The following is a 16577-nucleotide window of genomic DNA, read 5'->3' as shown; positions in this document are numbered from 1 at the left end:
CGTTTTTTACTGTGAGCAATTATTAATGTGTTTGAAAAAGACACCAAAAGTAAACATGAACAATACAGGATTTTTATGACCAATACCAATATTTGTCATTTAAAGATCTGATATGCTGATATACTAGCCAATATTTTCTTTCTTTCAGACACACGAACATAAGCAGATTTCCATAAAATTTGTTATGTGCAGTGATTTACGTACTTGTTTACACTCTACTCGAATGTGCTTGGATCAGCTGGTTGTTGTGTTCGTCACATCCCAAGTTACCAACAGGGGAGTCCCTGACTATGCAGTGTAATCACACAATAACATGTTTGAAGGTTTAGCTCCTGTCTCTTTACTTTTTAAAATTTAACTCATCAACTAATATGAATACTGATACTCATAGCAAATAACTAATACTGGGCGATAATTGGCCAAATAAATCTATTTATTATTTGTTCATTTCTATTCTTTCTGGTCTGCTTTTAATAAATTCTTTAGATAAATTAAGTCACAATTAAAACACACATACCTGAAACAATACACCCCCAGAAATAAGGAACATAATATTTTTCTTTCTCTCCAAAGAAGCAAATACATTTTGTCCTTATCTGAAGTAGTGTCACTGAAAGTCTATTTTTCCACCAACCCCTTTTGTTTTAGTACTTGTATGTACGGCTAAATCTAGCATATTGAACAATGCACAAACTTAAGTGCTCATAATGACGAATTTCCATTGTTCCCTTTGAATAAAAAAACAAAACATAAACTTAGATGAAGATCTGAATCGTTGTAATTAAAATGGTTAACTGAGGTTTTTCTTGCAGCTTGGAACGTTCAAATTTTGAAAAGTGGAACAAAAAATTCAAAAGAGTTCAAATGATCCAGTTCTATCTGAAAGCTTTGTAAAATTGCTGTAGCTCCAATTTGCACCTCTGACAGTCTTCCTCTCCATCGCAACAGTAGAGAAACCAAACCAAATGATGGCCAAACTGCTGAAAACACATGCTTTCCCCAAAATATTAAAACCGAGGCAAGTGTGTTTCTGTGATGAGCACTGTTGATATGAAAAAAGAAAAATAAGTGAAGAAAAGAACCAACAGCCTCCTCCATCTCACTACTTTTCCACACTAAATGTCACGTGTTTTTAACGATGCCAGCAGAAAACATTTTGTGCTGCCACATGAACGTACACAACAAACCCACCACACAGTGGATTTCAGTTTTGGTTTGCAGCTGTGATTTCACAATATGCGTGTCAGTGTCAGTGAGACTATAGAACAAACAATCCATCTGTGTAAGAGTTCAATTTAAAGCCTCCCTGAGCTGTGCAGGAATATAGATTGAGTCAGCTTTTCTAAGTCGAACAAAAAAAAAATCACTCTTTACTGATGCCATTCTTTCACACTTTCACAGACTTTGTTATGATGACAACGTGAGTTGATACACTATCATTGTGTTGCACTCCTTTTTTAAGCCTCCAAGACATGTTATGTTCGCAACTAAGAGAAGAACCCTGCTTTTTACAATAACAATTTTTTTCATATGTATATTTACAAACAGTTTTGGTCAGAAGTTTACATCCACGCATCTTGGTCATGAATGTCATGGTAATTTTAATCATTTTGTTGAGCTGTTCTTTTTCCTAATGTTACCACCAGTCAGGGTGGAATGATTTCACAGCATAGTGTGGGAGAAATATTTATTTATTCCCGTGCTGAATTTGTAACTCATTTAAAATAAATGAAAACTCTGTCATTTTATGCTAGTTTTATTTTAACAGAGAGCTTCTGGAATGGCCTTCCCAAAGCTCTGACCTCAATCCTATTGAAAAGCTGGGTCTGTGCTAGGAAACCAATCAATTTAAATGAACTCTACCAATCCTGCCAAGAAGAGTGCTCAAATACCATCCAGAATTGTGGCAGAAGCTTGTTGATGGCAACCATCTCTGGTTGAGGTGCAACTTTCTGAGGGACATTTAACCAAACATCAGTCACAGTGTATATATTAGATCTTGTATGGATTACACAAAATCCAAAATAAATTCAAACTTTTATTAATTTATGATGATGTATGCCGTACATTAACCCATTTCACCATCAAAAAAGAACAGTTTAAAAGAAATTGTTAAAAATTACCATGACAACAACTTTATATCTCGATATAAATCAAGCTTACTCCAGCTGTCGTAGGGTGAGAGGTGGAGTGTACCATGAACAAGTCGCTAGAAATGTTTATGGCCAGTTGGTTATGAGAGTCACTTGCTTTATTAAGCAGCTAAAATCCAACATTTTCGACTGTGCTCACTGGCATAATGACTTTCACAATAAAGTAGGCTGTTGCATTTGTGATATCACTATGTTGCTTTGTTTTTTGTCATAAGGCATGTTGCAGGAAAAATTGCTTGAGACTCCAACATCTTGCATTGTGCGGCTAAACAATGAACTGTGCACTGTGTGAGAATGGCGCTGTGATCCGTGATGTCACCTGCCATTTGTGGAAACATGCTTTCGACACAGTTTGCTGCTCTGCTTCTTTATTGGACAAAGTTATTTTGCAATAATTCTGTTTATATTTTTTTGTCCAGCTCTATGACTGAGAAAGTGTTTCTTTCAATTTCTTTTAGAAACACTTTACATCAAGTGGCTATTGAACATCGGACCTGATGACAACATTAAATTTCAACATCATCAGGACTCATCACCTGAATGTTATTTAACAATAACTGGCAGGAATTTGTACCTGTGTGATGTATTCGCAGTCTGTGGCTGCACCTTGCTCCCACAGGTCTACTAGCATTAGACTCTCATCTAAATCTGGCAATTAATACAGTCTTCGACTTTAATTCAGAAATCCAGCAAAGCCTTCTAAAGTAAGATGCTTAATATGCTAAGGCCTGTTTAAAACAGTATCTACGCATTGTTTTTGTGCTGATATTAGTGTTAGCATTTAGCTCAAAACACAGGTGTGCCTAAGTAGTACATCCTTCCAGAAGATTTGAGTATGACTACAGATACTTTCAGAGGTGTTATAGTTTCTCTGAAGCTGCTAGGGTCCACTTGTGTCTGAGTGATTCATGCTGCTCTGTTTGTATGACTGCGTAGAGTTGTCTGGGGAGACGGGCACTAAAGTACAATGCACCAACTACAAAGTCGCTCTTCGAGAAGTCTTCAAGTGGACTTCAAAGAAGTATAACAGGAAGGACTACGCCTCTGTGGTGCCTGCAGCTTTCTGTGTCTGCAACTGTAACATACAGAGTATAATCCACACTTTCTTCTTGCTATACATGCTGAGTGAGTCTGCATCTCGTGAAGTTTTAATAATGTTTAAAATATTTGCTATTCAGTAAACTAGTAGATGTAGTAGCTTTAGCTTAGAATCTAGACAGAAAGCAGGGCGACATGTTTCAACCTTTCAGAAAATATTTATCAAAAAGAAACGTGTAAATAGCATTAAAAGGCTCTTTTATGTTATCCACAAGACTTCTTCCCTTAAAACAACATAAGCAAAGAGATGACTGGTAGACCACCACAGAGCACCCACACATGTTTCATTTGGTCTTAGTCCAAACCTTAATGAACTAAACTAATTTTGCAAAATGATGTACTGTTTGGTGACAGCTATTTAATAGACTGCTTTGGCTAATGAATGGCTCCACAAAAATTCATCCCACATTAACAACCAAATAGAAAATTATAGTCCAGGTGCTCACCACTTGAGTAAAATTACTTTCTTTCTAATTTTCACAGCACTAAAATTCCAGATGTTAAAATTTCACATTCATTTTGACAACTTCAGTAAAATGTAAGTATGGTGCTGCATCCATCCATTTTCTCAACTGCTTATCCAATTTAGAATCGCAGGGGGGCTGGGGCCTAGCCCAGCTGTCATAGGGGAAGAGGCAGGGTACACCCTGTGTCATGATGCTGTGTAAGGCAGTTAGGAATGGACCTAAAGATGCAGAGTACAAAGGCAAAACTGAACATAAATCCGGCTTTATTGCTGAATTACCAAATACAATAACTAAGTTAGTCACAAGGTGCCTAATCTGCATCTACTAATAAGATTCAGACCGACAAAATAAGGGGAATGGAGGCAGGAGACAGACACAAGACTAGAAGACACAGTACGAAGGTGAGAGACCAGGGGACACAGAGCGAGAGCAGGGGAAGCAAACAGACACAGAAACAAGACTGGGGGAACAGACAAATAACTAACAGGAATCCAGAAACAAGAGGACAGGAAACACTTAATAATGAAATACTGAATAACAACAAATACAAAATAATAACTAAAATAAAGATAACAAACTAGAAAACACTTAAGCATTCCCAAAACGCAAAACCCTGGGTCACAGACCAGGTACCATGACACCCTGGATATTTCACAGGGCTAACACAAAGAGACAGACAACCATTTACTCACGTTCACACCTATGGATAATTTAGAATGCATTCCTTTGTGAGTACTGAGTACCTGAGAACTCGACAAAAACCCACCCAGGAACATGGAGAAAACTCAAAAAGGCCAGAGTCAGGCAGTGAATTTGAACCCAAAACCTTCCTGTTGTGAAGGGACTCTGTTGCTACCTGTTGTTAGCTACAGCTCAAGAAGGTGGAGCTCATCAACATCAGACTACAACTGAGTGGAGAGACAGTTGAATAGGTCAGTAAAGAATGAAGCAAAAAAACAGATATACTATAGTACATATATACTATAGAAGTACTACACTAGTACAGAAAGTATTATTTATTACTGTATTGAAGAAGGCGGTGGTGAGCCTGCTGGAATTCTGCTGGAACTACTGCAGTGTTACAACAGGCCACCTTGCTTCCGCCTTAAAGTTATTTCTTCATAGCTTAAGCGGCCATTTGGTGTCTAAAGGATGAGCCTTTAAAATAATTGCATTTGGTGGATGCAAGTAAGCACAAATGTGAAGATCAATGCTGGAAACAAAGAAAGGGAGAGGTAGATATGCTGGGTGTTAGCGTTTGGCTGTATAGGAGGCGGAGGTTCTAACTGAGTAATTAAAAATATCTGCTTGAACAGAGCTGATCCATTGTCTGACCTAAGATAATTTGTATCACACCACAGTGCAGAGTGCCCTGAAATCTGTTAGTGAGGTTGACTGTCAGTAGCAGTGTAATTATGCTGGGAGAGTTCAGTTACTACAGATGTAAGTCTTACAGCAGAAAATTACTTCTGCAGGGTTGCAAAAAATACTCACAATATACGCACTATTTCTTAGTGCTGGTTGACTGATCTATTGTTTTCCTGTCTGTACCTTCATTATACTGTCTGCACATTAACTGGACTGGGATAGCTTATATAGGTTATTATTAGGGGTGCTACGATACACAAAATTCACGGTTCGGTTCGGTTCGGTTCGATACTTTGGTGCCACGGTTCGATATTTTTTCAGTACAAAAAAATGTTCATGCCTTTTTAATTTGTCATTTATTAAAATTATAAATATATATTTTAACTCAAAAGTACAGTTTTTAAATTTAATGTTGCTGAAACAACAAAATAATTAAATTAAGCAGCATTAAGCATATTAAACATATCAGGTCCCCATAAGGAGAATCATGTGCTAACGGCTGTCTAAATGACTCGGGTAAAGTTTGTAGCATGCGTGCTTGTTGATTTGTCTGCTTCCACTTGTCTTTGCACTAGGATGATGTCGGCGTAAATGTGCAGTCATATTTGTTGTGTTCCTACTAGTGCTGTCAGCGTTAATCTTGTTAAAATGATATTAACGCCATATCGTGGCAAATCTCCGTTAACGAGTTACCGCGGATCGCCCCGTGTGTGGGGCTGGACGGCGTCAACACGTTAGCTAACTGCGCTAACACACTAGTTCCCACCAATTGAGCATTGCGTGGCACATCCAACATACTGTTTTACTTTTGTCCATGACGCGCTTACCATCAGGGTCATGCTTCACATGAAAACCAAGATAGATCTGAATGAGGGTGGGGGAGGTTCAATTTCGGGTAGCGTTGAGGCAGTTGCCATGTTGCAACGAGCTTAGCTTCTGTCTTGCTAGCTTGCGCTGCGCTCAGTGGATCTGCACTCGACAGTGCAGCCTAGGCGGAGTAGTCAAACGCAGATCCACTGAGCGCTCAACACAGACAGCATCGTATTGTATCGTATTGTTCGATACATATGCGTACCGAGTCGAAAGCACTGGATCGAACGGTTCAATATCGATACGAGTATTGTTGCACCCCTAGTTATTATGTATCTGGTAATATTCCGCTAGTTCAAGTGTGTGACTTCAAACAATGCACTCAATCAGACTTTGCATACACAACATGGAACTGACCACTCAGTAGATTAGAAAGTGCAAAAACCTATTGACATACTCGATACCCTATATCAAAAGAGTTTAGAAATATGTCACTCTTTGTTAATTCAGTTCAATTCAATTTTATTTTTCATTATATTGTGCCAAATAACAACAACAGTCTCCTCAAGGCACCTCATATTAAAAGGTAAAGACCCTGCAATAATAGAGAGAAAACCCCAACAATCACACAATCCCCTATGAGCAAGGACTTGGCAAGAGTGGGAAGGAAAAACTCCCTCATAATAGGAAGAAACCTTCAGGGGGGCGACAGCCATCTGCTGTTGCCACTCGGGGAATGAGGGGAGGAAGACAGGACAAAAGACACACTGTGGAAGAGAGCCAAGCCAGAAATAATAATGAATAATTATTAAATGTAGAGTGATGTGAAAGGAGGTACACCCTGTGTCATGATGCTGTGTAAGGAGTGAGTGGAGATGAAACCCTTAGTGCATCAAGCCACCATCAGCCTAGGCCTATTGCAGCATAACTAAGGTAAGGTTCAGGGTCACCTGATTCAGACCTAACTGTCAGTGTTATCAAAAAGTAAAGTTTTAAGCCTAAAACGTAACCTTTTGCACACAGCATACCTTCACAGAAAATCACAGAACAGAAAATCACAGAATGTGACACTATCATTCATGAATGTATGAGCAATACAGATGCAGCTTGGATATTTCTACAAGGACTGAGATTCAGTGTGGGACTGATTTGGCACAGTGAAACTACCTCATCAGATCAGTCAGTGAAGACTTACTTTGTGTTCAGACTACTGAAATACAGTGAATGAGCTGTCAGTCAAGTCCCTGGCCAAGGTGTGATGGCCACATTCTTGCAAGCAGAGCCAGACAACGAGAGGAGGTGGAGATAAAGAAATGAAAATGGCCAGAAAGACATACGCACAGAGGGTGGGCATATATAAAAAGATGGAGACCTGGGGCAAGGGAGACTGACAAATTAGAGAGTGTGAAAAAGAAAGAGCGACAGAAAATCTATAGACTCAGAGCTGAGATTGTGTGTGGCCTTTGTTGAAAGCAGTGTTGTACATAAAGGATAGGAAAGCCTTTTTATCTCGCTGAGTTGCTGCGATAAGGAAGGAGGTCTGAAGATTGTTTGTTGCCAAAGAGCAGAGCTCTGTTCACTTTGAAAACTCAACCCATTCTAAAAGTGGATTTGCTTTAAAATGCTGAAAAAACCAACAGCGGGAGATGGTGCACACCGCAAAATAGTTGCAACTAAAGATCACTAATAAAAAAAATGGGATATACGATACAATCAAACTGAGTGGGAGAACATTTTTGCCAAATTGCAATGCTGAAGTGAAATTGACTGTTTATATCAATCTGCAAACCAGTTCTGCTGAAGTTATTAAGCCAGCTTCAAGATAAAATGAGTTCTATTAAACTCCCAAAACATCTTGGTTAAGTACTAGTTTCTGAGTTTTGATGGTTACAAAGTCACTTTTTTTCAAACATGTGGTGCACATGCTGAGATACCATTTCTGCATCCATTTTGCAGCTTCTAAAAGGTAAATTATTCAGTATGTCCCTCAGTGGTGGAAATGTCACATGATCGTACTGTCACAGTAAGATAAACACTGCCTCTGATAGCCTACAGTCATTCTCTGCATAACCTCATTCCATATAAAACTGTAGTTGCAAAATTACACAAAAATACATGTGTGTCTGGTCAAATGTTTCAAAAAAAACTTCAAATGAAATGGGTGTTGTTGGCAGCAAGCTAAAATGGGTATTTCACGCATCATATGACTTTTCTTCCACAGAAAATGATCCCTATGAGCACCACCCACTCCAGAGATGTTATCAAAATCAAATGGTGATTAAAAATGAAAAAGATGATAAAAAATATACCAGTACCACAATAACTACTGTAAAAAAGACAAGAAATGAATGATGCAGCAAACCCTAATCTGGTGCTGTAGCACACAGAGCGACATCAACATTCAACAATCAACATTTTAATTCCAATTAAATATTTTATGTCTGATGTCTTGCTCTTTGTTGCTGTTTAATTCTAAGGTGCTGGGCCGCAGCCTCATAAAGGAGACATAAAAATAACTTTAGTTTGCCAGGAGATCAAAGTCAAAAATTCTTGGTATGTGCCTTAGTATCTGCAATTCCAGTCGTGAAAAAGAGAATTTTTTTTAAGAAAAAGCACTTACCTCAGTTTCTGAGAAAATTTATTTTAGGTTAATGTTCTCCTGTTGTGACAGTCTGAGAAATCAATTACATTTCTCTGGATTACCAGTTATTATCTCACTGTAATTGTGCACTACAGTGAATTACAAGCCCATCATTTTACTCCATTACCTCAATTCAATTAATGTACACATCAACAACATAATTACCGTTCCATCAACATTAACACCCACCGGCCGACTTCAAAAGCTCGACTCAACCAGCCAATGGTGGGAGGCCACGGTTGCAGTCCTGTTACCCGTCACGCCCTTAGATAATTTAGTCATCACTTCTGTGGCAGCAGCTGATGGTTGCTGTGGGCTGTTATAGCAACATAGACCTGAACCATCGCCACAGGCAGTGAGTCACCAGTGGCATGGCATGTATCTGTGTGTTTATGTTTGTGTGTGTGTACTCTTTGGCTGTTTTGTTCAATTCAGCTGTATGATCTTCTTCTTATAACACAGCTTGCTCACAGCACCATGAAACTTTATGCATGTAATACAACATGACAACGCTGTTGCTACGGGCTCATTAGGACGCCACTTTTATAGTTAACAAGACTTTATTTTGAGAAAGTCTCTCATTTGCTAATTTTTTTAGTCACTAGAGACGACAAAACCACTCTTGTCTTTAGAATAAATCTGCACTCAACAGCCACATTATTAGATACACATGTTCAGCTACTTGTTAATGCAAATATACAATTAGCCAGTCATTTGGCACCAACTCTAGGCATTTAGGCATGTGGACATGTTGAAGAGGACCTGCTGAAGTTCAACTCGAATAGGGAAGAAAGGTGATTGAAGTGACTTGTTGGTGCCAGACGGGCTACTCTATTTCAGAAACTGCCGCTCTGCTGGGATTTTCTCATATAACCGTCTCTAGGGTTTACAGAAAATTGTCCAAAAAAGAGGAAATATCCAACGAGTGTCAGTTGACTGGGAGGAAAAAAATGACTTGCCTTCAGAAGAGAATGGCCAGACTGTTTCGCTCTGACAGTAAGGGTACAGTAATTCAAATAACTACTTGTTACAACCAAGGTATGCTGAAGAGCATCTCTAAATGTGCACAATACATTGAATCTTGAAGTAGCTGGCCACAGAAGCAGAAGACCACACCTGCGGCCACTCCTGACAGCTAAGAACAGGAAATCGAGGCTACACCATATTTGAATTGGACATTAAAAGACTGGAAAAATGCTGCCTGGTTTGATGAATCTTTGTTTCTTCTATAATACTCAGATGGTGGGGTCAGAATTTGGTGTAAACAACACAAAAGCATTGATTCTCCCTGTCTTCTACTGACAGTTCAGCTTGGTGATGGTGGTGTAACGGTATGGGGGACATATTCTTGGTACCTGTTGATCATCTTTTAAATGCCACAGCCTACCTGAGCGGTCATGAAGGAACCATGGCCGTCCCTTTGTGACCAGGGTACCATCTGATAGCTGCTTCCAGCAGGATAACATCAACATGTCACAAAGCTTAACTAATAAAATAATTTCTTGAAGATAGCAAGTTCACTGTAATTAAATGTACAAAGTAAAAAATAAAGTGTCCAATGAGTGTATATTACTTTTAATTGTGCTGGTCTCTTTCTCAAGTGAGCGTTTGTTTTGCTTGTTTTCTCTCTTTTGTAATTGTAAAAGAAAATTGTAGCTTTTGCTGTTTTTTTTGTTTTGTTTTGTTTTGTTTTGTTTTGTTTTGTTTTGTTTTGTTTTGTTTTGTTTTGTTTTGTTTTGTTGTTGTTTTTTTTGGGGGGGGGGGGGGGGGGCAGCCAAATCAAGGGATATGAAGCCATCACCTTGGACGTAATTACATTTTACGTTTTTTTCTTTAGATTAAAAGGTTACTTGATTCACTGAGAACATAACCATTTATTCAATCCCCCAAAGTCAATAGTCCCTTTAGCTTTACTTACTAAGTGTGGCTGTGAGGAAAAGAAAGAAAACGATTTAGACTGGCACCGAGCGCTATCAGAAAAGCAGCACACTTTTTTCTTTGAACTAACTGCTGACATTAAATTACACATTACTAATAAAAGCAAGACCAATGAAAACAATCAGGCAAATATATACATTTGGCTGATAGAATCAATTAAACTCTGCACGCTTTGACGTCAGCTGTGAAGCAGACATATCTCCAACCTGGATCATTGATCTCTGCTCAGGTGTGGCGACATCAGCTTTTAGCAATTAACCTAGCTAATGAAGCAGGGGGAAAAACTGCTGCTAGGAGTTTCATAAGACATCAGTTCCCCTACATAAGACACACTGACCAGTCAACCCGATATTGCACCAAAACTTGCAACAGACATGCCGGTCCACTGTTTTTTTTTTACACTTTGGAGAGGCAAAGCGTGAAAAACACATGGTGGAGCGCTGTGTCTTTTACATGTTTTGCCGTGATACTGGGTTGGACCAGTGCTGCTTCCTACTCTAAAAGCTCCCCAATTAGGCGGAGGCTCACTTAGCAAAAACAATTACTTCTAACAGGGGGGCGTCTGAGGCAGGGTAAGAGGCTGTCTTTAATCTGTGGTCAATGCGGTTAAGTCACAGCAGAGAGGACTGAGAGCAGTGTGCCTTCTGGTGAGGGAACCGCAGGAATGAAATATCTTCAAATGTATGTCTTTGAAGAGTGGAAATGAGCACTTTTTGTGATGCTTCACGAGCCCTCTGCTCGAATAGCTGCAGATGCTAACCGTGCATGGCCAAGCTGAAACATACAGTAGTGTTAGACCTCCAGCTCATCAGCTGGCTTAGCTATTACAACGGTTAACAGAGCAAAACATGTTGTTGACTATGGCATAGCATTAGTTCCACCGCATTAGATACAATGACTATCTCTGTGACAGCATCTCATTCACAAGCACTCTCTCTCTCTCTCTCTCTCACACACACACACACACACACACACACACAGAGTCACTCGTGGCCTTTATTTCACACAGGGAAATACACAGCATCCCCATTTACAGCACAGTGGTGTGTTTCTTCGCGTACAGTGTGTGCACCGCATTTGGTAAACTCATCGGCATTCTGCTGCGGGCGTGTTCACTTACAGAACTGTCTTTATTTGAATGGAAACGAGCAGAGCAACGTCCTATTTCACAGCACAATAGGCCTACAAGCACACGCTCGCTCAAAGAGGGTCATGTACATAATATCTTTATGGTAAATTGGATAGTTTTTTTCCTCTATATTTTCCTTTTGTATTGAAAACAGAGTGCTTCGTGCTGCCGCTAACAGCTTCCTATTCATCATCACAATAGCTTTTTACTTTTGCACACACTCACTGCACATGACTGCAAAGGCTGCAACAGCCAAAGCGTTTCACCTCATGTTTATGCATTTCTGTTCACATGCGTGTTCACTGCCCCATTCTATATCATAGCCTGTCTTTGGCTACCATACACGCGGCAGACAAAAGCTCCACAGCGAGATCCTCTAACAGCAACATTTCATAAATCTTTAGAAAATGCAGGATTTATTCTGTGATGAGTGGTACCGCTTTGCCTAAAGGGAATGATTTCCTTCATTTCCCCGGGTTAGCGTCTGGAGAATCTTTGCCTGGAATTATTGCTCTGCTGTGGCTGTTAGTCTTATAGCTACTATGTACAGTAGCAATAATAATCCTTTAGTTTAAAATGTAGCTAGAATGAGCAGCTTAAATATAACAGTATTAGAAAGAAAAGTAAAGGCATCTACTTTCTCACAACTGGGGATCAATTAAAGTCATGCTCTCAGCTTAAAAAGTCTGTTTGAGGACTTAAAAGGGAGCCATTAGAAACAGCGTTTCTTTTTGTCTTATTCTTAAAGGAACATTTTTTAATTACAATCTCCAAAACATTTTAGGAGGAATTTCAGAGGTCAGTAAAGCTCCTGTTTTACAGCACTGAATTATTAAACGAGTATTGTGAATGTTAACCTAGCCAGTACACATGTTGGTGCTACCTGTTTAACTATTAGCAATTACCCAATGGCCACATTATCCATCTGAAACCATTAATGCAGCAGCTTGTGGACTGTAGCCAGATAAAAGATGAATAATTCTTACAGCAGAACGAATACCACACTTCATCCAAAGTTCATCTTTAAATTTTCTTTAATGCTCTTCTTCTACAACAATTAAGTTACTTACATATGGTAGGTATTATGCTGTTGGTTGTACCCTTTGTTTATTATGAGGAATACATATATAAAATACATTTTAACTTCATGGTCTGTAGTGAAATTGTCTAAATAATTTATAAAATAAGTAAAATCTCTAAAATTAATCCTAAATACTTATTTTGTTAAATCAAATTTATAATTGGGGAAATTAGTTGAAAATTAACAAGTTAACTTTTTCAAGATTTTGATCGAGTCTTCACTGGTACTTCTGCAGTTGCACTACTGGGTCAAAACATTGCCTTTGGTTACAAAAGTGGCATCAAGTATCGAGTATTGTCTTGGGCATCGGTATTGATATTGAAATTCTATTATCGAGTCAACCCTAGTACAAATTGGTATAGGAACGTACAGCCAGGTCCTGCTAGAAATTCCTGATATCTCTTCACCACAACACAGCACTCAGTCACTTACAACATAAAGTTTGTTCACGTTCTTAATGCCCTTCCTGATGCCAGCCCTCGGTGGTCTGGAAGGGCATCCAATGTAAAAATCTGCCAAATCAAAGCTGCACAGCTACCTGTTGTGGCGACCCTTTGTGAATAAAGGGAGGAACCAGAAGTAGGATTTAACTGTTTCGCTTGGAAATTCACAATAAATACATTTAAGCTGCCAAGAGTAACACAGATGCCGTAGGTACAAGAGATGCTTGCAATAACACCAAGTGGAAAAATGTTTACATATCGCTCAACTTTATTGAAAGAGATGCGATGCAAACAGTGGAACGGCCTTACCGAAGAAACAACAGCCTATATTTATATTTCCTATAGTATCCTCTTAACTAAGGTTGGGCAAATAGACTGTATTCTTGTACACACACACACACACACACACACACAGATATAAAACTACGAAATGATAAAAGACAAAATAAAATGCAAAAGCAGGGTTTCCACAGCTAGTTTACAGGAGGTTTATGCGTAGTGACTATATATAGTGGTATACAGAAACCAAGGTGGCAACAAGCTTGTCACAAACTAACCAAAACAAGGCTAAAAAAGCCTGAAAATCTAATCAAATTTAATTTTAAAAAAACAAAAAACGTTAACTGAATTCCAACAATGTTTATTCACATGCTACCTAAAAAAAATGTTATCCACTATGCCTGTTAATAAGAAATGTCATGATCTACCAGCAGGTCACCCACATTAAACCATTTGGCAGCTCTTGCTGCTTCATTACATCGTTCTGCTCCTGGGAAAAATTTTGCTCATATTATGCAGAAGCTACAAGACAGAACTAATAAAACTGTTTGTGCTGCTCCTCACACTTCCTCACATGTATGCACACATACACACCTACAGACCATCCCTCCTCCCAGTTGTCTTGCCTGGCACCAGTTTCCACTGACACAGATGGTGTAAAAGAGAGATACACCAGGAGACAGACAGACACAGAATGGCAGCGTCTGATGCTGCAACCTTATAATGGGTCTTTACCTTCTTTGCTTTACATGTACCTGCTTCATATATCTATCCATCTGCCATCCACCCATACCTCGTTTCTCTACAGTGCCTCCATCTATCACTCTCCACCTCCATCAATCCCTCTATATGGACTCTTAATACAGCCTCAGAGCTCCAGGCAACAGTATTCATCTATTCAGTCCTCATATTCGTCATTCGACATCATTCCTTGTATCATGACCTTTTATTAACTTCTGAAATGTGACCTTTGAGTAATCCATCCCTCCCTCTCCTCCTGCTCCACCTCCAGATAAAGATGCCTTTTTTTTCTTCTTTCCCATCAGAACCTGTCTGTTTGTGGAGCTTTTCAAAGATTTAACCCAGACTTTCCTCCCCTTACAGGATCAATAGTAACGTAAACACTCACCAGCTGCATGCCACAGATGAAGGCCAAGGTGCACCTGCCACTGCAGCACCCCATGATGTCCTCCTGGCTCTCTCTGGAGGTCCACGTGGAGCAGAAACTCCCCAAGATCTCTCCTTCAAAATCCAAAAGCTCCCAAAGGGCCGTCTGGCTGGCCTCCAGCCCAGGTAGAAGCACTCCCTTCTCGGGCTCAGAGGACAGGGTACCAGCTCCCCCCTTGTACTCTCTGGAGCTGAAGGGAATGAAAGGCAACTACTTAAGCCCGTAACAGTACGTCCTTTGGGGAGGGGGATGATTCAAGTCCACAGAGCTGGATATGTAGATAAACCCTCTCCAAGCCTCAGCAACTGAGGGCACTTTAGTAGCCTGCTAAATCAGCTGCATTTCAATACATGTGACACAAACGAAGTCAGATCCAGCTCCTTCATTCATTCATTCATTCAGCAGAGGTTACAGCGACTTTCCAGTGATTTCTACACAGTTTGCACTTGTCCAGACATCACCTGCGATCACCTCGATTAGTCGCATCATCATCACCATCATCATCACAACGCTGAGCACACTGGAAGTGACACAGTCCAGCACGCCAGCAGCAGCCACTTAAAGACACTGAAGGGCTGGGGGGGAAGAGAGACGGTGAGATTAGATGGATGTATTCCCCTCCAGATTAAATCCCTCGTTTAGTAATCCGATTAAGAGCCACTTGCATTCGTGTGAGTGAAACAGCCTAATTTGTTGTAGGGTGGAGAAAAGCGAAAGTGGTCCCTGCCTCTTTTCACACAGGCGAGCTCCTCTCAGGGGAAGTAACGGACATGTAGCGGCAACATCCTTCACCAAAAACCGCGTTTTATTTATTTATATATTTATTTCAAATCTCCAACACTTAGGTCCCAAACCTGTCTTATATCTTCCGATAGCTGTGGTGTTTTATCCAGTGAGAAAACGGTCATTGATAAAAATGTTGTGAGGTGTCAACAGCCGCTGGAAGCTGATTTCGGGGGGCGCTTTTTGGCTAATGAGTCCTCCTCCTCCTTCGGTTCATCTCTCCATCAGATCCATGGCACAACTGCTGTCTTGTCCCGTCAGTCGATGGTTGTTTCAGTCGGTGCTGTCTCCGTTACTGCCAACGCGTTTATACAATGTTTTTAAAAAAACAACAACAACAAAAAAACAAGAAAACAGAAGAGCATGTCCAAATTTCATACACAGAGGGAAGGGGTAAATTTTCAGGTCGAGGTAAGTCTCCAAACGTAAAGCATAGTGTGTGGTGTGAGCGGGAAAAAAACGGCTAAGTTTAGTTGGTCGTCTCGGGGTTGTCTTCAAGGAGTGAACAGGGGAGACAATGAGCACCGGGATGGACCAACGGACCGAGAGAGACAGCCGAGAGAGGAGCGTCTCCCGCCTGCCATCTGTCAAGTCAAATACCTCGGTACAGTGGTGCTGTTCCGGTGGAGATTTTCAAAATAAAAGTGGACATAATTGGCAAAACTTTCATTTGCCATTAATTAAGTACACGTAGTTATTACCAGGTTGGCCTCTCTCTTACTTTTAGTACTGCCTTAATTCTCCACAGATTCAAAAAGGTGCTGAAAACATTCCTCAGATTGGGTCTGGATTGACATAATAGCATCACAGACCTGCTGCACATCTATGATTTGAAGCTGCAGTTTGAGATGATTTGAGCTTAGTGGCATGATGATTTGTCCTGTTGGAAGCAGCCATCAAGAGATGGGTGCACTGTGGTCATAAAGGGATGGGCCTGGTCGGAGACAAATACTTACTTACAATACTTAAGATGGTCAGTTAATTTAAGTTACTTTATATCATCTTTCTAATAACTGGCAAAATGATCAAAAAAGCAAAAGCACAATTTAAATGCAAACAGCATAGCAAATATCAGAGTACACTGGTAACAGTTTAAGTGTAGCAAACAGCGCAAAGCAAACAGTATCTTAGTGTGTGCTAAGTGATGTAAGAGTGCAGGGTTCAGTTTAAACTGTTTACTGTCTGTCCTTCACATTACCTATTCCCAACCTTTAACCTG

The 16577-nt window shown here is 39.9% G+C and overlaps 1 protein-coding gene across 1 annotated transcript in view; it reads right to left on the bottom strand.

Annotated features, from left to right (window-relative positions):
- nkain2 (sodium/potassium transporting ATPase interacting 2) overlaps positions 1 to 15956 on the bottom strand; it is a 106886-nt gene extending 90930 nt beyond the window's left edge. The window contains exon 1 of the mRNA XM_084952444.1: positions 14537 to 15956. Within this exon, the coding sequence (XP_084808570.1) occupies positions 14537 to 14590 (54 nt within the window). The 5' untranslated portion in view covers positions 14591 to 15956. The remainder of the gene's footprint in view (positions 1 to 14536) is intronic.
- Between the last annotated feature and the right edge of the window lie 621 nt (positions 15957 to 16577).

Source organism: Perissodus microlepis, chromosome 15, assembly GCF_051167445.1.
Source record: "Perissodus microlepis isolate ML-2025 ecotype Zambia chromosome 15, ASM5116744v1, whole genome shotgun sequence".
NCBI classification, from domain to species: Eukaryota; Metazoa; Chordata; class Actinopteri; order Cichliformes; family Cichlidae; genus Perissodus; species Perissodus microlepis.
This window is presented reverse-complemented; position numbering and strand designations above follow the sequence as displayed.